The sequence below is a fragment of the Topomyia yanbarensis genome, unplaced genomic scaffold (genome assembly GCF_030247195.1).
Source record: "Topomyia yanbarensis strain Yona2022 unplaced genomic scaffold, ASM3024719v1 HiC_scaffold_22, whole genome shotgun sequence".
In the NCBI taxonomy this organism is placed as follows: Eukaryota; Metazoa; Arthropoda; class Insecta; order Diptera; family Culicidae; genus Topomyia; species Topomyia yanbarensis.
The window spans coordinates 175284-201753 of NW_026683404.1; the positions used below are offsets into that span (position 1 = coordinate 175284).

Here is a 26470-nt window from a genome sequence, read left to right on the forward strand (position 1 = left end):
GCACTGCACTGCGAAGCAGAAAGTCGCGAATTTCGCAAAAAATGAAAACATCGGAACTGAAAACAGCGATCAATTTGCTTCCATCCGCCGTGCTTTCAACATCATTGTGAAACGTTTATGTACTCGGTGTCGTTTTCATTCGTGGCCATTGATTTTCCTTTCTCTAGTGCTGGTACCGTGGCTTCCCGAATGGGATCACAGTGGAAAAGAGTAGTGATGGGTGATGGCTCGAGGAGATGAAATTCCGTCGGTCTAAGTTTAGATTGTTTTCGCGTTGAGATCCCACAGAGACTCGAGCGATTGTTTCTATGCTTGCGATATAAAGGATATGTATGCAAATGGCACCGTGGAGAGTGATTGTGTGAGATTTCGTCACTCCGGTGGCAGCTTCTAGTTTTGCCTAATTTGATTGTGATTATGTTTAGTTACGTGTGTTACAATAGTAGCTGGAATATAATATTGTGTTTATTTGTGTTATCAAGGGCGTGTTACGTTTAGAGTGGCACGGTAATAGTTGTGGCAATAGTATGGGAAACCGATGTTTCCCAGCTGGTACCTAGCAGGTGTTGATGTTAATAATAGCATTGGAAGAAAAGCAATAAACCTCACAAACGTAAGGCGGTGAAGTAAAGGTGTACTTGATTTTCCTTTTCCTGCAGTACATGGAGAAAGTGGTGGAACGACTACGGGGAAAAATGTCACGCCGCATTAACCTAATCGGAGTGTGTGCCGTCAGCGGTCTGTGTATTTTGCTGCTGTTCGCAAGCCACCGGTTCACTTCGAACAGCTATGCAACCGAGTACTTCAAACCGCGGGAACGAAACGCCAATCTGTGGCTACTGAATGCACATAAATTTTATGGGTAAGTTGCAGATGAACACCGAAATGAAGTAGGTATATGTCGTGAGCAATAATTAGGAAAACCCGATACCACGAGAGAGTACAGAAATGAAAGTCCAGTGAAACTAGACGAAAATCTAAACTGGGTCATGATTGAAAGTGAATGGCTATACATGCCGTATTTTGTCGCAAGAATGGTAATTGCATTGCAAATTGTTAGGTTTGATTAAACCACTTGGGCTGATTATGTGCCCGGCTAACTTTTTTGCTAAGACTGTTGATATGTTGCAAAAGTTATAAGGTGTAGTTTAGAATGTTGATTTAAATTCAAGGTTTTTGAAAGCTGTTTTCAGCAAGTTGGTCTTTTGTAATAGAGTCCAACGAAAAATGCCCAATCAGGTTTATGATGAATACGGACCTGGGACTGCTGCAACTATGCTGTCTCTATCTACATGGGACTGACTTACTACTATAGGCAGTATAATAAAATAAAGCTCCAACCTCAGGAATCATAATGTTAAACCTCAAAAAGGCAAGGGGTTTCAGAGTCCCGGATAGTTACGGTTCACGAGTTTCAAAGAACTTGTAATTTAAAATGCAAATGATCGATTTTATCACTGATAAAACGACAAAAAAGGCTTTTGATTTCATAAGGTCTTAGGAGCGATGCTTCTTGAAGTTACAATTTTAGCTTCCCTTTTTGAGGGTTAAAGTTAACAAAATGATGAACAATCCTTCAAGCGACACTCGAATATCAGAATAATCCTTTAATCTTTTTTTTTAATTTCTGATGCGTTGAATATGAGTAGCATGATGGCTGATGTTTCTTGTTATCAACCAGTAAGTGCTAGTTGATTTAAAGAGATTTTAAAACAGCTAGGGATCACGGTTTTAATTAGTGGAGAGCGCGGGACTGCTGAACCAGCGGTAAGCTTTTTTCTCAATGGTTCAATTTTCATGGCTATTTAGTGCACAAACAAATGATTTAATCAATCCGAGGAGTACATGTGAATTCTGCCAGTTTGCGTCTGTTGCAAAAAAATACTCGCAGGTTTGGAAACCGCTTCGCTTGACTCATCGCGATCCGACATCACCATTTGTTTTCATTCATCTGATACATTACTTTGAGTTTAGAGATGATTATATCCTACATACTTTGAGGACGAAAAAATTGAACCTACAAATTCTAAGCGTAAGTACTAGTACTAGAAAATACCTGCCATACAAACATATGAAAGTGTTGGGACTAGGAATGACCACTATGACCTCTCAAAACTATATACCCGTTCCATCTAACTAACATCGTTCTTTATTTTTTTAAATTTTTTTACGGGGTCAAGCTCCGTAATTACCAGGGGGTATTTAGGTTTGTGACGAAATGCTACAATGGGGGAAAAGGGTGTTAAAAATCACTCAAAAATGCTACGTCATTTGTGGATGGTCACTTAGCACCTCTATTCATCTCACCCATTTGAGCACATTAGTTAGAGCAGTGTCTGCTATCTCAAATGGCAGGATGAATAAGGGAGCGTTGTACTCGACTTTTCGCTTCGCTTAAGCGCGAGCATTTTTTTATTTTCCAAGCCAGATTTTGTATGGTACTGCTTCTTAGCAATGAAGCAAAGCTGTTGACGTCTATATAAGCACAATCCGATCACTATAAGCCAAGTTATCGGCGAAATAATGTGACATCCTGACTCATGAGAATTATAAGGGCACGTCTACCCTATGTTACTGGATTTTCAAATAACTACAAATCGGCTTTTCGGAACCTTAAAATTCGGCTTAAAGTGTCATCAACCGTTTGACGCTATCGCAAATGCGTGTGAGGTTAGGTTATCGAAAGAGCTAACAAGAAAAAAAATGTGGGTGTAAAAATCATCAGGCTATGAGGTAATATCCTTAGTGGTTCACCTAACCCAGTGGTTGGTGTATCCCTACTCTCCCCTATTCAGCAGCACTGTTAAAATCATTTTGTAAATATTATGAACACTCTTGATTCGCAAAATGACCAATCAGGAGCTGGTTGAATAATGAGGTTAGAACTGGATCAAAGTAGCTCACGATTGTAGTATCTTCTCTTAGTGCTTGGCTACTGAGATTCGGTGGAGAGCCGTTTTTATGGAGAATTTTAGGTTGACAAAAACGGGGACATTAACAAAATCGATACATATTTTTCCGATTTTGTTTAATAAATCGAAGCTGTTAAAATATTCTTCTTTATTCTCTAGACATAGTCTCAAAACTTTTTGATGATTTAGTATTAATTTCTTCTTAATATTATTAAGGTTATTAAAAAAATATTTTCTTTCTTTTTTACATTTTTTTTGGTTTTTTAAGAAAAAATGCTAAAGTAGGATTTATTAGAATTTAGCTTGGTTCGTCTACTACAGCTCATCAAACGGTTTTTATAAGAGGCTGACAAAATTGGGTCCAAAAGCTGACAAACTCGGAAGTTGACAAAAAGCGGGTGCAGACAAAATCAGAGACTGACAAAACCGCCGCAACACGTTGGTGACAAGCGCCAATCTCTCGATTGAACGAGTTGTACTATCTTATGATGACAACAAACAAAAAAAACAGAAGTATCAAGCGCACTTTTTTTGAGTTTTCCTACTGGAGCTGTAGAGCTAGGTTCTCGGAAGGGCTCCCCGCCAGAATCACTTACTACAATTGCATACGAGACAGGCAATGTCGGCCACTAAAACACTGCTTATTGCCAATTGCAGTGGGCCGTGATTATGAAAGTGATATCCATTGCACGGTTCAGTACAGGCATTCGTACTGCTGTTTCAACCTATACAGTATCCTAACCTAGACGACAATTCCTTATTTAGGGCGGCAATGCTATATGCAGTGCCAAGTTGGGGGTAAGTTGCCATGCTACCTGAAAGAAATCGCTTCAAATGATTCAGAACAAAAGTCTGAAAATGATCTTGAAGCATCCTCCCTGGATCAGCACAAACGAGTTACACAGTCTCGCAAACAGAAACATTATAAATTATTACTAATAGTAGAGGACGGTGGGAGTTATGAACCATGGTGAGTTGTGAACACCGTCGATACCCGCTAAGTTATAAATTATAAAAATGTGGTAACTACCGTTAAATGTTTGTACTGTCATGAGGTCACTTGCTCATTGGCGAATGTTGCATTAACTCATGTTCGTAATCGTCCCGTGCCGCAACTGCGAATTCAGGTGGCTTGGTGCAAATCATGTTGTCACCTGCTCACAGCGAAACAGATCACTTTTCCATCTCACCATTAGTTTAAACATATTTTAAAATGTTTTCTATAGCCCTAATGAAAATAAACCAAAAAGAAATTCCATTTGCTATGGTTCTCAACTTCCCACCAAACTAAAAAATGCTTTTCATGCAAGGTGCCATATCTCAAACAAGATAACGATTATATTAAATTGCTTCAGCCTGTGGATTAGACTGCCCAGAAAAATAATGATTTTTTGAAAATCCAATCGGCCCACCATTGAAACGATTCCTTGTTGCGCCAGGAGTATTTGCACTAAATTTAAAGCAAATCGGACAAGTCTAGCTACCGGACCAACGCTCCTAAAGTTTGTATGGGATTTTTCGACAATTTACATGGAGAAAACCCACTAGTTCGCATTTTCGCTGCTAGGTGGCACTGTATACATTGTATTATCACTGTAATAAGAATAATAATTTAATTGTCTACAACTTTGTCGAAGACTGCTATTCAATCCGGCTTTGATAAAAGAAGTTATTAAACTTTCAGCGAAGTGATGTCTGAGTCAGTTTTGTATGGGTCCTAGCAGTGCACAGTCGAAGAAATCCGACCAAAAAGGCAATTAATTAGAAGCCACTGAAAAAGTATGACAATATATACACCAACAGTTGCGTAATTTAAAAAATTAAACGCAATCAAATTTGTTCACCGCACACACTAATGACCGGAGATAGGAGGCTTTGAAGATCCGGAATGTAATAGCCCAGACTAAAGACGTCAGTTACTACTGAAAGAATGGCTCTGAATGATCAGTTTATTCACAATCGGTTTCTTAGCCTACTTGATATATTTCTATACACTTCATCTCTTCCTTGTTTTCTTAGTGTTTTGAACTTCTATTATTTTAATTACATCTATATATTGAATAATCCTTCAAATAACTAGGCTTTTTGATTTGTCTTTTAGTTTCACGAAATCGTACTGGTCCTGTTTTAGCTCTGTCATCTTCTTGCATCTCTGGCTTCTCAAAAGGATTTGCAGATACTAGTTTCTTTGCATGATTTACATGCCTGTCCATCTCAGCTCCTGTTGCCATGTTTTTGACAGTCAATCTTGTTCCAGCTCTTTTCAATACCATATGAGGTTGTGGATTGAAATTGGTTGTTAATTTGTTTCTTTTGATCGTATTTTTAATAACTACTTGATCACCTACATCAATATTTGAATTTTTAGCCTTTCTCTTTAGATCTCTCGACATTTTTACTTTTTTTTCCCTTATTTTATCGATTATTATTCTTACCTTGAATTTAATATTTCAAATTATTAATTATTTAAAGAATTATAAAATAGTTATAACCTCATCCACAGTTTTCCGTTTTACTAACATAGGTGAAACCCACTCGGACGCTTCATTCACTCGTTCAATTATATCCTGGCTTTCTAATTCCTTTAATTTGAGTAGAGTGAGTTCTTCTAATGGTATAGGTATTCGCCGAATAGATTGTCTTACAGGTGGGAATGATTTGTTTATTTCATTCGATGCGTACATATCTAATATTAACTATTATTCATTATGTAAAATAGATAAAATTAAATTACTACCCTTTACTTTTAGTAGCAGGGAATGGTGTTTGAGAAACTACATGTAGAAACTTCACGATGCCTAGAGCTTCAGATGTTTTACCAGATAGTAGTGAACACTTTCCATCTTGAATAATGAACAATGTTGTATCACAACTTTTGTTTCCAAGCTTGATCTCTGCATCTATTTCTCCAAGCACTATCGACGGTTTGTTACTTCCATAAGCCCGAAAAATCTTGTTACTGCCCTTCCTAACATCAAACCCTGTAAATCCAACGCGTTTTATCATCTTCCAATTAGAGGTGTGCGCCGATGCATTTTTAATCGGCGGCGGCGTAAGCGAAATTTTTGGCCGGCGGCGGCGGCGTTGGCGGCGTCACGCCGTTGGACCCCATCGGCGGCGGCGCGCCGGCGTTTGTCGGCGTGACGAATATTGACGCCTATGTAACTAAAAAAATTCTTGACAGTACAATTCCTTTCCCAAATTTTCGGTTTCTATTGTAACAGACTTCACAGCACATACAAATAAACGTTACAGATTAAAGTAAATCTAAAAAAATCATCGCCCACGATGTACTAGCGACATCTGTTGAACACATTGCACAAAATGTAATTCTCGCAACCATATCAAATTTTTTTTTCAACTGAAGCTCGAATAGTGCCCACCCTGCTTGCCAAATGCAAGATAATAAATGAAACTATTTTTACAGTTGTAAAATTTGAAGAACGAAATAGAAAAATTGTCGATGTCGCATACTACGACTTCGCATGAAATAATGATTGCAATGGACAAATTTGAAGAATGCAGAGTAACGACTGTATTTCAATGACCAATAATAATTATTTATTGTTCTATATTTGGGAAATTAAGCAACGGTAAAACAGTTTTTGTTTTGTTTGAGGAAATTAATTGTTGTTGTCGTTTCATTTTTTTTTGTTTCTATTTAGTCATCTTTACCGTAAGCCCGGGGACAATTGACAGCTCCCATATATTGAATTCATGAGCAAATTTTGGGGTGATTTGGTGATGTCATGGCGGCTCGAATGGAGCAAAATTTGAAAAAGGAGCATCCCATTTATTATTTTCCATATCTGTGGAAAATAATCAATTTAAGCATTTCTACCATTTCTTTTTGCTGCTAGAATTCTGATAAAAACACAAATTCTATTCAAAACGAATTGTTAAGCTTGGTGGTGATGTATTTTCATTGGCCAAAATGTTTTTCATTTACATTTCTCGAGATGAAAAGCATCAATGATTTAATGTCACTTTTAATGATCGTGATAGGACACCTTTCAAGGTAGACCCATTACTTCATTTTCCAGGCTGGTGTTAACTTTTACTTCTTTCTATCTACAAAATCGCCACGATGATAAGGAATACGATTCCCTGGCACTACATTTTCTTACAACGTACGATCTGCTTCTATCTTGAGTGCGAAGTATGCTCGATGTGCTGGAATCATACAGATCTTCACCCTGACGAAAACTAAATATACAGTTACTATCAATCATAATCATTCCACGACTTAACGTGTTAGCTCCTGTTAGGTTGAAACTGATCACTAAACAAGTCTGATTGAAAATGGTTTGAGCGTTTTCGTAGCCTCTTCACCCCGCCAATTTCTCCTGCAGTTCCGGGTACCAACGAATTCTAATCCATTTCATACATTCGATACACCGAATCAATTAAATTACTAACATCCTGTTATGTGCTTACTCACCGATCGCCATCGTGTTGTAACTTAAGAAATGGTTGTGAACAACTTCCACCTTGGGCACTTCGACAAGAAGAAATTTCACATTTCCGGCCCATATTGTTTGTTTTGGTTTGCATGAGATTAAAAAGACCGTAACGTTTTCGGGTGGGTGCGGAAACTAATGGCGATTTCGCTTGAACCTGAAACTGAGTCAGGTTCTAACCCCAACTGCTGTCAGTTCTTACAATTTGACAGCAGTTGGGGTTAGGAACTGACTCAGTTTTGCCTCAAACAAAAACCACATAAGTAACGCATTTAGCTCTGTGTCAAAATCTCTTCACTAACGCCACCGATTTCTAATTGAAATCGACCGTTTTTTCTACGAATGATGAAAATTCATCTCGTGTTACGTCTTATTTGTCTGTGATACCGGGCTGGTGCAACTGACACTGAAAATCTTTCTTGAGTCGGGCTAGATCACAAGATGATAATTTATGAGACTAGAAATCTTACCCTCTGCATCGCCACATCTGTGCACCAGCGTCGCGAAAAGTCAAGATCACTTTGCTCAACTATTCTTCGAGAAAATTTTTTTAAAATAGGTCACGATTCAATCAAATATAAATAAACCTCGTATTGAAAATAATTTTGGTGTTTTCACAAAACTAGTTCACGCAAAAAAAGATGACATTATATTCAAATGTTTAGTAGGTGGTTGTGTCTGAATATGTTTAATCTTTTTATGATTCTAATTCATAACTCGATGAAACATTGATTTGTATTAACTTTATTGACTAAAACAGTCAAAAATTGAACGACGTGCAACGATTTTCGTAAATTCTCTTCGTGTTATCGTGATATTTTAGTCTTGAGCTTACCGTTGGATTTTTTACACAGAGTCACGTGTCTTATAGTTTTCTAAATTATTTCACGGACGGCTAGGTAATGTATTTTGCTCAGCGCAGTTTCATTTAATTCCGAACATTTCTCTGAATTTTAACAAAGGAATAACAGGGTTACAGGTCCTAGTACTGTCTTTGTATCTAATGCTCGTGCCTATGAGACTGGTTGCTAGTAGTTGTACACAATAGCTCACATAGAAATTTCAAAGCCAAAAAGCAGAGCGAATAATCCATGAATAATAGTCTGAGTTCCTTGTAATTGTTTACGTAAGTATAATAAGATTATGTGGAAAATTAATTACTTCATGAATTACATAATGAACAGTTTCACGAGCTCGACTGGTGAATCGTGTGTAGCATATTAGGAATTAAGAATCGGTTAAAAAATCAATGAATAATACACTGCGTTCCAGTGAAATTGATTACGTGCAAAGATTAGAATCAGGCACATAATCGTAAATTTCAGGCACATATATCTTCAAAGTGGAAGTTTTTTTTTTATTTGTGGACCATTCACAATATATTATATGCTCACAATCATAACCAGTTGACGAAGCAAGAATGGATCTTTGAATTATATAACAAGTGTCGTGGTTTTCGAGAAAATATCAAGATTAATTTAATTTTGTAATCCAATTGACGACCACTAATACCAAATAATGATCAATATGTGATAAATCATGAATTAGTTAACGTCGTATATTCGGTTCATAGATTTGTGGATAAAATTATGACTCAACAATTTTAGAGTTCACGAATTGTCAGCGCGGGAAAAATGCATCGGCGGCGCGCCGCCGATCTACCGTTCGGCGTCGGCGTACGTTAAAAATTACCGGCGGCGGCGGCGTGGCGCGGCGGCGCACAGGTCTACTTCCAATCAGCCAAACTCAATACATCTTCATCTGCGCCTGTATCCACGATAAACTTTACCGAAACTCCACCTACATCAACCTCAATTGATCGTTTTCCCTCTAGATGGAACAGATCGAGAATTTAAACCTTTTCGGTAACATCGTCAACTTCTCGAATAACCCTTAAAACACCGGGACGACTTTGTTGCAAATTTTTGGTTATATCTTTTGATCCAGTGAATCAATTTTCAATATAAAAACGGTTATATTTAGGGGAATAGTTGCACTATCAAATGAATATGAAGGGATAGGGATGCAGTTGGCCAATCCGGAGAGATTACCGGAAATGTACTATACACCTCGTAATTTCAAAACGAATCCTTATCTGATTTTGATGTTTAGAAATGAAAACGTGTGAAATCTGATTTTTTTTTCTTTTGTGACCATACAGGAATACTTTCTGTGCTACAAAAGTCATTGTCGATTACCTTGCTGGATGTCATGTGACCGAAAACACTGGTGTCCGGTTCCGGAGAACCAATTCGGATTTAGAGGTCATTACCATCATGCGACACATCAAATCACACTTTCTCGACGAAATAAGACTGATGAAAGAGCAAAGATGACATTTTGGACGCATATGGCCATTTTCACTTCAGTCCCGGAACTCCGGTGTCCGGTTCCAAGAACCAATTCGGATTTTGAGGTCATGCGATACATTGAATGACTTTCTCGACGAAATAAGTCAAGTGGAAACAGCAAAGATGCCATTTTGGACACAGATGTTCATCGCAGCATCTGTTCCCGAGCTCTTGTGTTTGATTCCGGAGATGTCCAGATTTAGAAGACATTTATGTCAAGTAACATTTTCTCGCTAATAGGAAGGTCAACCAGGACCAGCGAAAATTTAGGGGTAATTCGTTTCAAGCAACACATCAATTCACACGAGATCAAAGTTAAAATTTTACATGTCAACTCCCCACAGGCGCAGCACTTCTGTGTAGTTCGGCATAATTCCTTTCTCCTTGTTGCTTCTTCTTCTACATGATGCTCAATGAAATGTTCTACGTCATTTACTAAATCCATTGGTATATGTCCAAAGGAAAGCCGTTCACGCATGTATGGAATTGCGAGTTGTTCTGCAAGTATCCTCAAGTATTCTGAACGATTCCCCCAACCAGTGAAAAGTTCAGTAAACATGAGGTAGCTGTTCAGAGTTGCAATATCTACCATTTCCATTACAATTTTTTTACTCCAAACTCTACTTCTCCTTTGTACTGTGTACTTTCGAGTAAGCTGGTCTCCTAAATCTACTCCCGTTTTTGTTTTATTGTAGTGCTTCACTACAAGCGTTTTTTCTGTTGAAGCAGCTGGTTCCGGAAATTGTTTGGAGGTCAGTAGTACTACTGGCGTCTTACCTTTTTTTCTGATGGTAAGAAACTAGTCTACTTCCCTCATTCCATTCCTCTAAAAAAGAGCCGGGTTCACGATCTTTGACAGACAGGAAATCTTGAGGGATCCACGGCTTGTTGGATCTTACAGTTCCTACATATCTGGTATGTAGGTCTAGCAGTTGCTTTACTAGTTGTATATTAGTGAAAAGATTGTCAGCTGTAATTTCTCTCCACTGTCCTGTAAACGGTCCCGCAAGCTCCAGAACTACACGCATAAGCCTGTCCTCTCTCGGGTGTTTTGTTGATTTTTCCAGAATAGACCTGAAAGTTCGAAACATATCCCGAGAGCGTTGCGCAAACCCATATTTTAATTCCATATCGGCCAGGTTTAGCTTTGAAATAAATTTTAAAGGGACATCGACATGGATATGTAAATATCAAATTCAATAAAAACAATATAAAGTAATTTGGATCATACCTCTGAAAAGGCAAAATCGTTCGTCAACAGTTAGCGAAACTGAAGGAATGTAATTTTTCCGGCATCGTTCTGAAAATATGTCAAGTAGACATCGCACAGGCTCCAGTTTATCGCCTGAAACAGACATTCTCTCTGAACGAGTTCTGATGTCGTCAAATCGCCAGCATACATATATGTTGTGAAATCTATTCCTGGACATTGCAATCCGATAAAAGTCAACACGCCATTTTATAAGATGTCCACATTTCATTGATGTTCAAGTGGTTTTGCTTATTTCTTCCAGCAGCAATAAGAACTGCTATGAAGCTCCGCAATTCGGATACGGTGACAGGCTTCCATTTTTTATTCTTTTTTCCGAATAAGTGTAGCCGTAGATGTTCGTGCACTGAACCATCAGTTCGAAAATTTCATTGGTAAAAAAACACGAAAAAGCTTCACAAGGTGTTGTTATATTTCGGCACTGCTTTGAAACCCCGTAATTTTGTTGAAATTTACCAAATGCTATTCGAGTTGATGTATCTGCAGAATTCCAGACAGTACCATCTTTTCCATAGTAGGATTTTATCGAAGGTTTCACTGTCGAAGGTCTAGAAACGCATATCGAATAACTAATACAGAGAAGTTGAAGAATATTACAGCGCTCACCCTGCTCCGCATTCTAAATCGATATCAGATTCGATGTCAGAAATCGTATGGTCACTTGTGCAGTCGTCATCTTCAGACGAAAGATCAAAACTCACATCACTACTGGTGTCGTTGTCACTCATTTTTTGTTTACGAAAAGCTTGTCGAAATATTTCGATTCAAATTTGAAATATAAAATAACTCCCAACGATATAAACGATGCGCAACAGCTGATGTACATGCTAAAACGAAAATAATCATAATGTATGCACAATGCATCAACCCAACATTGGAGTTTTACCCAGAATTCAAAATAAATAAAGGTAAACATTACAATTCTGAGTTGGTGCATTGAAATATACTTCGCATCATGTAAATCAGCTGATGTGCATCCTTTTTATTCCCTATGCGGTGTCACTTGAAAGGCGGTGATTAGAACACATCGGAAATGTATGATAAACACCATTTTAAAATCCAAATAGACGACTTTCGGTTACTAGAAAATAAACAGAACCATCATCAATGTGGGTGTAATTCCCGAAATCGTGATGGAAATGATAGATATTGCAACTCTGAATAGCTATATCACTTATACAGAACATTTCACCGGTTGAGGAAATCGTTCAGAATATTTGAGTATACTTTCAGAACAACTGGAAATTTCATACTTGCGCGTACGGCTTTTCTTTGGACATATACCAATGGATTTAGCAAATGACATAGCACATTTCATTGAGCAGCACGTAGAAGAAGAAGCAACAAGGAGAAAGGATTTATGTCAAAAGTGTCATGTACAAAACATATAAAAGTAGAGGAATTTGTCCTGTGCAAATAAAGCCACAAAAATAATAACCTTTCAATAGCACGTGTCACGACGAGTGAGTTCAGGAGATCCAGTTCTAAATGTTCGAAACAGTAGATACAGAACACTAGGTTAGGATTGTCGCTGGTCTTCCTAATGTTTCCACCTTGGAGAATGTTTGTTTTTTTTTAAATTATAGAGGTTTTAACCTTTGGGTCATTCGCCTCTTTGTCGGGTTAGAGAAATCTCTTTAGAAAAATCTCTAACCCTATGTGCGGGGTTGGGATTTGAACCCAGGTGATCTGCGTACAAGGCAATTGATTTACCAACTACGCTATCTCCACCCCCCCAGAATGTTTGTTTTGCTTTCGGTTTATATATGTCAAGGTACCGAAAGTCTCTCTAGTAAAAGTCTTTGGTACGTGAATTTTTGGTACACGCAGAAAAAGATGGCCTGCTAGTTTTCACAAACCGTTTAGTTGAACTTCAAATTCGTAAAATGCAGAGTTTGCCCATTTTTCATCTCTGTCTCTATTATTTCCTCCGATTAATTTTTCGACTGTTATTGTAATGAAATGAAAAAGTTTTCATGTACCGCACAAGGAAATGAAAATTTATCAAAATTCAGTACAGGTTTAGACAGTCTGTGCATTCAAATTAGTGAAAATATATCAGCCAAGAATGGCCATTGTATTGATGGCTAAAAGAAACAAAAAAGATTAGTCGGAATTACCCCTAAATCTACACTAGTCCTCTTTGACCTTCCGATTATCGAGAAAATATTACACTTCCGGTGAAAATTTCAACGTGTCGACATGTTGGTTTTCACCGAGTGCTAGATAATTCGCTTTTTTCACCTTGATTGGGCGAATTACTCGTGCTGTGGTGGACCAATTTTGTGGCGCTGCGAGTTTATCGTCGGTTAGTCACAAAAAGTAGTCCATTGGACTATAAACGAAAATTAACTGGCAATATAGCTTTATACGCTGTGCCATTTTGGGCTTTGTTTCACAAACAAGCCAAACAGAAGCGAAGAAGAAGAAGAAGAGAAAATATTACTTGACATAAATGTCTTCTAAATGTGGACAACTCCTCCGAAATCGAACACAAGATCTCGGTAACAGATACTGCAATGACCATCTGTGTCCAAAATGGCATCTTTGCTGTTTCCACTTGACTTATTTCGTCAAGAAAGTGTGATTCAATGTGTCGCATGATGGTAATGACCTCTGAATCCGAATTGGTTCTCCGGAACCGGACACCGGAGTTCCGGGACTGAAGTGAAAATGGCCATATGCGTCAAAAATGTCATTTTGGCTCTTTCAACAGTCTTATTTCGTCGAGAAAGTGTTATTTGATGTGTCGCATGATGGTAATTACCTCTAAATCCGAATTGGTTCTCCAGAACCGGACACCGGTGTTTTCGGTCACATGACATCCAGCAAGGTAATCGACAATGACTTTTGTAGCACAGAAAGCATTCCTGTATGGTCACAAAAGAAATAAATTCAGATTTCACACGTTTTCATTACTAAACATCAAAATCAGATAAGGATTCGTTTTGAAATTTCGAGGTGTACAGTACATTTCCGGTAATCTTTCCGGATTGGCCAACTGCATCCCTATCTCCTCATATTCACTTGATAGTTCAACTATTCCCCTAAATATAACCGTTTTTTATATTGAAAATTGATTCACTGGATCAAAAGATATAACCAAAAATATGCAACAAAGTCGTCCCGGTGTTTTAAGGAATAAACTTCTGTTTCCTGGTTTGTTGATGGTTTTGATTCTGTTTACTGTACGGTTTAACTCCGGGTACATTCTTACGAGCCATCTTATGGAAACTTTTCCGATCGGTCTTACAGCATCTCGCGAAATGTCCGAGCTTTCCATATAACCGGCATACCTCAGAACGTGCTGGACATTTTGGATCATTCCCCAAATGGTTTCCGGAGCATCTGCTACACTTGACCTTTTTTCATTGATTTGACATATATCTGCCGAATTAGATGCTGGTTTGTTTCGAAACTCTTGAACCTGTTACATCAGTGTCAATCATCAATTAATAAATATAAACCATAATATTTGTATTACTCACTGATATTTACGGCTTTCTCAGTCTATTATACTTAAGCAAACGTTATATTTATAGATTGCCCGACGTTTCGGCCGTTTTTGATGGCCTTTTTCAAGGGAAAACTGGAAAATTTATTCATGTCATAGTGAGTAAAAGGAAAACAGAAAGGTACAAAAAGGGGGGACATTGACATTGTGAACTTACTCTAATTTACGCGTTTTTGTCGAATTCGCTGATTGCCAACGATGGGAGGTTTGGGAATTTTGCACGAATTTTTCTGGTCGGAAATATGGGGATTTTTCGCAATAAAAGTCATCTGGGTGCACTATTGGTCACGGAGCTCGATATGCACATCCACCGGTTTACAACGTATGATTTAAAGATGGTGACCCGAAACGGTAACTATCTATCATGGGCCAAAAGTGTTCTATTACTTGTGTCTGGTTCGGAAGCTTTATTGCGGCGAGTATTGGTAGTTCTGAGTGTATGTAGAATGCCTGCGTAAGTTGTGTTGAGCCCGTCCACATCGGTGCGATGATTTACGGTGTTGAGTGTGTTCGTGATGTGGCACATTTCTAGTATCGGGAGAGCCGTCGGTCGATAGGTTCTGTCAATAATTTTGGCTTTGGTAAGATCGAAGGTATGGTTGTGTTGTATCATGTGTTCGATGAGCGCAGTCTTCTCTCCGAGACTGATCAGCTGTTCGTTGCTGTTGGTCGTACCATCAGCTATCAGTTTGTGGTACTGGTTAATATTGCTTTTATGGCCATATAGCCTGGTTCTAAGCTGGTTGCGTGTCATGCCCAAATAACTCATTGTGCAATTATCGCATGACAGGCTGTAAATGATATTAGACTGCAGCAATGGGTCAACCGAGTCTTTTGTGTTTGGCAGTAGTTTTGATACTGTGTTGATAGGCTTTGTAGCTATTTTTACATTGGGATAGTCTGGTTTGAGCATTTTCGCTATGGATGTACTGAGTGTTGGCACGTGCGGCAGGGATCTATATATCTGTTCGTTCGGTGGGTCTGTTGGACTGTGATTGCATGTTGATATGCTTTGACTGTGGTTTCTTATGGTTAATGGTGCAATGTTGGAGGCATCTTCGTGCGTGGTGTTTTTAGACCGTTGTATGAGCCTGTTTATGAGTGTGGCGGGGTAATTATTACGGCGGAGATGCTGGAAAATTGTATGCTGTATGTTGGTGGTATTATCCGTAGTGAGTCGAGTTACTCTTTCGATAAAGTTTTTGGCTACGTTCATCTTCATGGAAAGTGGGTGGAATGAATGGTAATTTAGTAGCCTGCCTGATGCTATCGGTTTTGCGTACCATTGAGTGGATAAAGTTTGGTCCGAATTGCATATCGAGCTCCGTGACCAATAGTGCACCCAGATGACTTTTATTGCGAAAAATCCCCATATTTCCGACCAGAAAAATTCGTGCAAAATTCCCAAACCTCCCATCGTTGGCAATCAGCGAATTCGACAAAAACGCGTAAATTAGAGTAAGTTCACAATGTCAATGTCCCCCCTTTTTGTACCTTTCTGTTTTCCTTTTACTCACTATGACATGAATAAATTTTCCAGTTTTCCCTTGAAAAAGGCCATCAAAAACGGCCGAAACGTCGGGCAATCTATAAATATAACGTTTGCTTAAGTATAATAGACTGAGAAAGCCGTAAATATCAGTGAATATTCCGTAACCAGTCGTCAAACATCTTATTATTTGTATTACATTTATATACCTGAGCTTTAACGGACTCATGTGTACGACCAACCTTCATCATGTCGTCCAAAGGTCTATCACATTCGAAATACTTGGCTCTAAGTTTATCATCTGATTCTGTAGCGAACACTATATGATCCATAATCATATGATCCAATTGATCACCAAAATCACAGTTAACAGCTTGTGATCGTAGACGCACAACAAAATGGTCCAATTTCACCTGAGGGTTAAATTTAATTTGGCGAAATCTAAACCTCTCATAGCGTAGAGACATTTTCGGCGAGAAATAATCATCCAAAACTTCCATTGCCGCATGAAAAGGATTATCTAACACATGAGATTCCTCAAAATTTGCGGTTTGTGCGATTTTCTTAACATCTGGTCCACCGAAACACATGAGAGCTTTATACTTTTCATCGTGATTTTCAACTGACTTGAGGGCTAAATATGCCATAAATTGGTCTTTCCATGCTTCCCACCTAGAATTTGTTTGACCATCACCATTTTCTATATTGAAATCCAGCTGAATATTGTGAAATAAATTGAGTTAGTTTTCCACTGTTCTTTTTATTTGAAGAAAATTCAGTTTCAATTTATTCCTTTTATAGCTTCTAATTAGGTTACGCATCCCAGTAACCATCACATAATTGTGTTTATGTTTCTTAGCAACGGTTGTCAGGAATTTTTTTTTTCGAATCTTTTTTTTTTCTTAAGCGTGAAAAATCTAATCAATCGAACGGATCGTTCTGATTACCGATGGACCTGAGTCCCATCTTGGTCAGTTCAATCAAACGAACGGATCGTTCTGATTACCAATGGACTTGAGTCCCATCGTTAAGAAGGTAAACGAACGAACACATGGTTCTAAATTCGGATTAACACATGGAATAAATTGCTCTGAATTTCTAATATTTTATCATGATATGCACTCTACTTACACGGGACATCCTGTCAAAGTGTTTTTCTTCACAACTTGTAATGAAAACTGGACTGTGAGAAAATTCTTGAGATCTTCGCGTATTCTTCGAGATCCCACTCGTCGCCAATGTAATAGCCCAGACTAAAGACGTCAGTTACTACTGAAAGAACGGCTCTGAATGATCAGTTTATTCACAATCGGTTTCTTAGCCTACTTGATATATTTCTATACACCACACGGAACATTACCGGTTTTCATCAAATCAGAGGGCTAATTCAAAATCCGCTGAAAAAGTACAAAGAATTATACCCTTAAAGTTGCGAAAAACTTTAGCGATCAAGATGCAATCAAATTTGTTCACCGCACGCACTTGTGACCGGAGATATGGGGCTTAGAAGATACGGAACATTACTGGTTTTCATCAAATTAGAGGCCTAATTCGGAATCCGATGAAAAAGTACAAAGAATTATACCTTTAAAGTTGCGAAAAATCTTAGCAATTAAGATGCAATCAAAGTTATTCACCACGCGCAGCTGTGGCCGAAGTTATAGGGGTTTAAATATCCGGAACAGAACCGGGTTTTCATCAAATCAGGCTCCCAATCAGAAGCCGCAGCAAAATGACCTAAATCTAAATATCGAAGGAAGGTTGCGAAAAACTCCAGCAATCAAAGTGCAATAAGCATTCGAAGCTGGAGTACATTTTACTGTAAGCGTTTGAAGTGTATTTTGCTGTTAATTCACTTTGGAAATTTTAACGATCAAAACGCAGTTTTTAACGCATGGCAAACTCTTATTGCATAGTTTTGAAAGAAAGTGCTACTGGTATCTAAACAAAATGCGTCTGTTAAACTGGTAATACTACGGCACGTTCGAGTAATTCTTGTATATGGTAAAAAACGAACCTAACCAGTATCAAAAGAGAAAGATTCTGAAATGAGAATAAAATGAGATTTTGGAAAATATGCGAGCAATTTTTTCAAATCAGTTTACAATGTTTCACAGGAGTTTAAAATAAAGGAACTAATCGCAAAAATTATATAACAATATTAATTCATATGAACTTATTTCTAATCAATTGGACATAAAACAAAGGAATATGGTCGTAAAAATATCAAAAAAATAAATAAATAAAAATAAATTTTACTCTGAATCAAACTCTGATTCAGCATCCAATTCTTCGTCAGACATGTCTGACTACTCGTTTGTGCTACATTGAATTATATTGGCGGATTTCATGTAACCCCAAATGACCTCCTCGAACTCGGAATCTCGTTTTGGTTTTTTAGATTTTTTAATTATATTCGCCGCTATAAATGGATCGCTCCAAGAAAGTGCAGCCACCAACATATCCTGAATGTTTGCTTCAAGAGATACCTATCACGATTAGATATTATTAGATCAATAAAGCAATTGTCTTGACATTGTAAGCTAACTTTTCGTGATCCATATAGCCGGTTCATCTTGTGCCTACGATGCGCCAATTCTCCCGCCTCTTCAGAATAATATGCTAAAGGTATTTTTATGGTATGATTGTATAATACTTCTACTTTTTCGCCATCCAGAATCTGGGACGAGCTACTAAGGAAGCTAAGCAATCGTATCCCCTTTATAATTTCTTTCGCCATCCTTAATTTTTAATCATTTTGCGAATTTAGATGGTTCGGCTAATAATCGTCCTGACATATTACCTGATACAGCAATGAAGTTAAATTTTTAAAATATAATTAATGCTCTACTGCACTAAAATTGGATATCGGATTGAAACTGAAAGGAAACTCAACATGTTGCAAGATTTCTCGACGGAAAGTAGTAGAGGGATAAAAAACAAATTACCAGTATTCGAGTTTTCTGATCCTCCTGGTTGTGCTCTGTTCACTCTGGCAGAGAACTCTCTCTCCAATTCTCCTGATATAGTTTTAATTTTGTCCTTCATAATAGTTTTTCGATAAGTACAAGGGGCACTTGTGGGTGTTGCCATTACCAATAATAGCGTTCGCTACTTTACCGTCGATTAATGTATAAACGGCTTCGATGTTAAATTTTATTCGCATGTCTTCGATGTGTTTTATAATTGCGTGTTTGTTCAAATCGTCTGTATCGTCGAAATTTTTTTGATAAATTTTCAACGTTAGTTCGGTCGACTCTTTAGCCCATCCCATGAAGGTAGGTCGCACCATTACGTTCGATTGTGGGGCGGGATTTATCCACAACATTTGACCACCTTCAATTTCAACTGACAGCAACATAGCATTGGCCACCACAAGCGAGCCGTCTTGGCCCGTTATTCCTTCTTGATTATAATGGCTGAAGGCTGTGGCAGAGTCGAATCCACCAGCAATGCGCAACACACAACTTACTTCACCGGAATTGCGTCCCTTTATCGACTCAATTATGCTAGGGTAGCACTCGAAAAGCCGGTTGAGGTGTGCCTCAAGTAAATATCGGAATGGGACCTCCACTGAACGAAAGCCCCAATCCCAGTTCGGTTTTTCTAAACGGGGAATTATTTTGTTCCGAAATTCAATAATCTATGAAAAAAGAAATAACTTAATTCTCATGCAGTAAACTTACCAAGTCCTATGATCTTAAAATAACCATCCCAAGTTCTTTTTTGAAAAACATTGCGATCGTATTGTATTTTCTTCTACTTAACGCCAGCTCGCTCTTCAGCATCAAACTACTCTCCACTGAAGCCGGTTCTATTTTGTTTATGAGTAGCTGTTTCGCGTATTGCTCTCCGCCCATTCTCAATTTCTTTAAAATGTGGGATATGTTTTCGGAACTCTCCAATATCGCTTGTTTTTCGGCCGCCATTAAAAGTTTTTCCAAGTTTCCTTCTTCGTTTGCGAGAAGCTTACGAGCATGCAGACGTTTTACACGATGCCTCAATGCGAAAAATGGTTTTCGCTTTCGGCCCACCTTAGTCGTCCTTTTTATATTTGGAGTTGATTCATCTTCACTAACTTTTTTGTGGTTGAATTGCATCTGGAATCAAGCTATTTAAAATATTGTTATTTCTAATTAACCATTGAATCTGTTCAATAATGAATTTGAAAACGAGCATGAATTTAAATTCTTTAATTGATATAGATTATAATATATTATAGATTATAATATATTATAGTACCACCTCAGATTCAAGCCAGCAACGATTTCGTTCGTAAAACCTTGACGTTGATTGCTGTCAATCCCACCTTGTCTTAAACTGTTTTGTATAGGTTCTCATATTTATGTATACGTTTTCGACTCGAATCCACTCTTCAAGCTTGCTTTCATTTTGGTTGAAATTTATAAATTTTTCGGACAAAACTTTGTTCGTAATCATTTTGTATACTACACAACTTGCATTTCAATATGATTATTCACGTCATTGAGCAGTTGCCATGGTGAATATAGTATTGAGTGTACATCCATAATGAAGTGTATCTGTTTTTTTGTTTTGGAGGCATTTCGTGCAGATAAACATGAATGCGTTTTGATTGCTGGAGTTTTTCAAAACTTTCGATGTATAATTTTTAGTATTTTTGCTATGGCTTCTGATTGGGCGCCTGATTTGATGAAAACCCGGTTCTGTTCCGGATATTTAAACCCCTATAACTTCGGCAACAGCTGCGTGCGGTGAACAAATTTGATTGCATCTTAATTGCTAAAGTTTTTCGCAACTTTAAGGGTATAATTCTTTGTACTTTTTCAGCGGATTCTGAATTAGGTCTCTGATTTGATGAAAACCGGTAATGTTCCGGATCTTCAACGCCCCATATCTCCGGACACAAGTGCGTGCGGTGAACAAATTTGATTGCGCTTAATTTCCTAAAAAATTCCGCAACTGTTGGTATATATATTGTCATACTTTTTCAGCAGCTTTTAATTAATTGCATTTTTGGTCGGATTTCTTCCACTGTTCAGTGCATGGTTGTGTATCAGTACTCTATTCCCACGAACTATATTTATTAGCTGTCTTCGGCAAAGCTGTGGTCAAAAAAATTATTTTTCTTATTTTTACTTACAGTGATAATACAATGTATACAGTGCCACCACGCAGCAAAAATACGAACTAGTGGGTTTTCTCCATGCGAAGACGCAAGCTGCTGAACGGTGGTTGATGGAATAGGCGCTCATTTCGCGCAAAAGTGTCTTAAAAATATCTGTGTTTTCAACCAAACATCTAAGCTGTTATTTTTTCATTTTAATTTGTTACTTTAATCGCGATTTTGCCATGATTATGGTTTTTGTTTTGTGAATGGCAAAAAATGAAACACGTATCTCCATCCGATTTTCTGAAAAATCTGGGGGTCAGTCTTAACAGCCCGTGTTCCCCTATTATATCTTAATAGCAAATTTAGTAATCAATACGGATGAAAAATCATTTACGTGAGCGGAATGAAATTTGGACAACCCTTCCAGCATTGAAAAAACGCAGACACCATACTAAACGTCATAATCTAGGCACACATATTTTAAACATCCAGCGTTGTTATCGACCCGCTAGGAGGTACCATATAAACAAAATGGGAGCAAACGCCCAATCTGGCACCTAGCTATTATGCGAAAAAATGGACGCAATCGAGGGTTATGGCATACCTTTTGTACAAAAAGTTGATAACCCAAAAAATGTACCACAGCTGCGTCCAATTGAGAATTCGTGGGCTATTATGAAGCGGAGAGTATATGCCAATAATTTTAGACCTAAAACCACAGACTAACAGACATAACACTATGAGGAAATTCCCTCAAAAAACATCGATCCGACAATTTTCCCAGAACACTAGCTCCACCTTTTATTCACGATCCCAAACACTCATTTACTGGTGGGTTACCCCTCAGGTTTGGGAACAAGTTTTCACTAGTGGTCTATCCCCCATATGCTTGTTCATGTGTCAGTGGCGCCATAATTTCAAATGTGTCAGCGGTCCCAACTACAAATACATTTGAAATGACCGTTAAAGCGGACGAAGTTTTGTTTTTGAGTGTTATGTCTGTTAGTCTGTGCTAAAACTATCAAACATCTAATTATCAAAATTAAGAAATTGTCAACACTAACTTTTTCATCTGCTTTGCAAAAATTTCATGCAAACTGTCATAAAGCTTTTCGAATGGGCTCAAATTTTTTTGTACATTAATATAATAAATTAGCAAATGTTTTCATATAGAGAGAACAATCAAGAAAGATTTTTCTACAAAAAATTGCCTTTTGAATTTTGTCCAAATTTTATTCCACATACGTTACTTGTGGCTCAACATACAACATATTGAATTGGAAATGTAAGATAAATTAAAAAAATTAAAGGGTTGTGTACAGGACACGACCACGGTGACATTAAAAATATAGCTTTTTTATCTATCACACATATCGACACACGTTCTTGTTCACTCGCCTGTTTTCATATGTTACAATTTGCTATATACCCTCCCCATTAAAACATAATTTATTGAAGGTCTTTTAACGGTAATCTATTAATTAATCAAGTATCTCACTAGGTGATTGGCATTATTTGGCTGATCCATCTAGTAAAAATAGGCTGGTCTGTCCAGAAAATATATTCAAAAGAAAAGTTCCATATTGAGAGCTGTGATGAGGAAACCCACGCCCGCCAACGGAAATATACAGATTCTCCATAAAATATGAAATTTCATTTTCCATTTAAATTTTCAATAATGTACTAATGAACTTAAGTAAACAATCTTAAGTGTAAGTATTTCTTGATCGATTAGTGGTGGAAAAATGAAATTATTTGATAAATTACATTGTTATGCAACGTTCGCATTACCAGTTAAAACGGGTTTTTATGCTATCTTGGTGACATTTTTCTTGTTGCTAATTATTAAAACGAGTTATAACTCTGTAGTGTAAACATTGTATTATTAAACCAATTCTGCAGCGTTTTATGTTATATAGGTGTTTTATGTGGTAATAGGACTGACATAATTATATCTTCAGTACAGCGGTTTGTTTCATAATTTAAAACAGATTTATTTTAAAATTTAAATTAGTATGCCCAACGGTTCTATTTGTTGTATACTTTAAAACGCAATTAGAACTGTGTTTTAAATACATAGGGTAGGACAGATATTCTGACTGGATAAACTGGGAAAACAATTTTAAGTCCAGTAACGCTTAAGACATGGCTTGAATTTGAATCGAAAAAGAACACCCGCTTCAACTGCTGCTGGGACGGTAAGTTCTGTTTTAAAATTTTCCGTTGTGTGCAGTACGAAACAAAAGTGTTTGAAATTAGAAAACAAAAAGTTCTGCTGGGAATGTGATTGTTTCCGATGCAATTACACTCAGATTTTTCACGCAGGGGATACAGGCCGTGTAAATGAAAACCGCGTGAATTAAAAAAAAAAACGCGTTAATGAAAACCGCGTAAATTTCAAAATCCGCGTAAAAAACCTGAGTGTACTCTCCTATATAAAATACTACGCTGCTGAACAGTGCAATAACTACAGAAGCACGTTGTCAGATGCCTTACTGATAAAAAACATATAACCGAAATATGAAACATGAAAACCAATAGGCTCTTTACCCTACGCAGCTACAAAGCGCCGTAAACATGGATTAACAAGTTACAACGCACACGCATGCATAAAAATAAATATATTTTTTTCAAACGCAACACTCTTAAGCAGCACACACCGTATTGAATTAAATCCAAACCACCCCACCCACCCACTTTGCAAATCATTCTGTGACACCGTGCTGGTACCCGAAAAATCCGCACACGGCCACCGCTGCCGAAAATGCATAGCGTCTACCGCTTAGTGTAGTGCCCAGACGCTGCAGCCATAATCTTACCCGTTCGACATAAGAACAAAAACTGATTCAAACGGGTACGCGTCACCTCTATTTATAAACTAACCGTATATGGTTTAGTCACTTAGGTGCGAGTGTGTGCAAATGCCAACGTTACCGAAAATCGATAGCGCTTATTGCATCGCCCGGAGACGACGTTGCTCGTGTGGGATAAGAGCAACAACTGATTTAAACGGACATGCGTTGCTTCTATTTATGACTTTTCGTGTTTCATTGAGCAACTAAGCTGCCCTCTTTTGACGGCTGTGTCTGAGAAATCTGCCTCACGAATGGTATTTTTCCCGTTTTTTGTGAACTTTTTAATTTTACCAATTTCCAAAAGTCTACTTTTATTGGGGAGATATTAAATTATTACCAATATTTAAGTTAGGTGTTTCTGAATCGGTTGGTGTATGAATGATTAAAATCCATCTAGTAATATCGGAGTTATAAGCGTGCAAACCTTACATAGTTTCGTTACATGGGAGATAGTTTAGATTTTAGAATGACACCTAGCCCCAGATAGTGGAGTAAGACATTTTTAATGTCAAAAACATAATCATAGGGTAAGGTGGGGCAAATCCGACCTAGTAAATGGTTTTGGCTGTAAAATGCTCATTTAACATCGGATCAAGTCGTTTTATATATCAAATTAAAGGTTAATCTCCTGGGCAACTTTCTATATATAGCATTTTATTTGGATTTTGGGAATATCTTGTGATACAAGCGTTTCACAAAAATAATCATTTTTGCTGTTTTCAAAAATGGTGGGGTAAACCCGACCCCCTATGTCTTTGGTTGATTTAGTGCAACTATTATCCAAATTTTGTGGTTTTTCAATGATAAATCAATGAATGTTGTGTTGTTGAATTGTAACATGAAGAAAATGCAGTTCAATGTCAATCTTGGAATGCTAAAATCACGAGCAGTAGCACGTAATGATATTCCTATTTGCATCGGAGCAATTGCTCGACGAATACTATAATCATCATGTTTTTGTGTCTTTCGTTTGTAATTATGAACCATTATGCATAAAAATAATAAATAATAACAATAAAAATATATTCCAATCTGAAAAATCAAATTTTTCTTAGCAAAAAAGCGGTCAGATTTACCCCACTATTTAGTGGTCGGATTTGCCCCACCGCGTCATTTTTCATTACGATGCAATTAAAAAAAATATGAAAAAGGTTGAACTAATTCCTTCTATGCACTTTGTAGGACTTTAATCAAAGAATTTAAATTCACTTAAATTTATTATGCAATCACTTTAACAATCAGAAATATCCTGTAGTCAATGATGCACAAAAGTCAAATCAAAAGTTCTAAAAACACACCTTTTGTCGTTTGAGCATCTCAATGTAGACTGATGAAATGCTGTCATACCACCATTATGATTATTTTCGATGCTCTACACGACAGCATTGATATTAGTTCGCGTAGTGCTTCTGATTTTCGGTAACAGAGGGGGGTCGGGTTTACCCAACGGTCGGATTTGCCCCACTTTACCCTATACAAAATAAAATATAACAAAAGCGTTAGATACTCCTATGAGTCAAACCAGATTTCAAATGGAATAAATTCATGAATAGTGAAAGTATCATGTTCCCTCCCCAAGGTTTAGGGGTTTGACGGTATTGCAAACATCATCAAGCATCAATTGCTTTAAGATGGGTATTGCATTACGCCTCGATAGTGGTGCATCGAGGAGACCGAGAGGGCTTATGCGCCTTTTTTATGTTATATGTCTTTTCATACTCCGCACCAGCGCATACCAACGCTAAACCACTGGTCTATGGGCGGTGACGTGGCCGACTGGCGGATCGACGAAGATTGACTTTTGCTGTGCCATGTTTGCAAATATTGTTCTGGTATTCGTGGACGGGGCTCACGGAGGGAGTCATTGTGTGTCCATTTATCGGTCGACTTCGTCATCGTGTATATACTAATTAAATTAATTTAATAATTAAATTAATTTAATAAAGTAGAATAAGTAGAAACCTATTAGTTGTAGCTTTGTGATAATCGTAGTTTTTCGTACTAGTGTACAACTATTATGTGCTAGTCGTATGTGTATCTATGTATGTATTCGTCTGAGTGTTTGTGACAGTTGGGTCAGGGAATGGATGCAGAACTGACGTATATGATAGAATAGTGGCTAATACTTCTGGTGATCAATCTGAGCATTTGGTTCTATTCATTGGGGAAAGTCGGGCTGGATAAATTAGGGTAAAATAAATTTACCGACGCACGTGAGTCATCCATTCCCGGCCAGCATATAGCATGATGAAAGTCTAATAGCATGCAATTGTTGGTAATGATAAATATACACCATTTGCTGCATTTAGACGAGTTTGATTGCTTGTTACATGTGTTTTTCTATTCTATTTCATTGGTCTGTTTCTTTTGTGCATCTATTAGTTTGCTTTTCCATTATTTATGTATACCAAAATAGTATTGTTCAATTTATACACTTCTAGTCAAGCTCTTTGCATCTTTTTTTTCTTTATTCAGCATGCTATGATTCCGTTTATTAGTATATCTCTACTATACGCTATCTATACTC

At 37.6% G+C, this 26470-nt stretch overlaps 1 protein-coding gene across 1 annotated transcript in view; it reads left to right on the forward strand.

Moving 5' to 3' along the window:
• The window catches only part of LOC131694989 (carbohydrate sulfotransferase 5-like), a 113907-nt gene continuing 87437 nt past the window's right edge, over positions 1–26470 (forward strand). The window contains exon 1 of the mRNA XM_058983528.1: positions 1–862. Coding sequence (XP_058839511.1) covers positions 663–862 — 200 coding nt within the window. The 5' untranslated portion in view covers positions 1–662. The remainder of the gene's footprint in view (positions 863–26470) is intronic.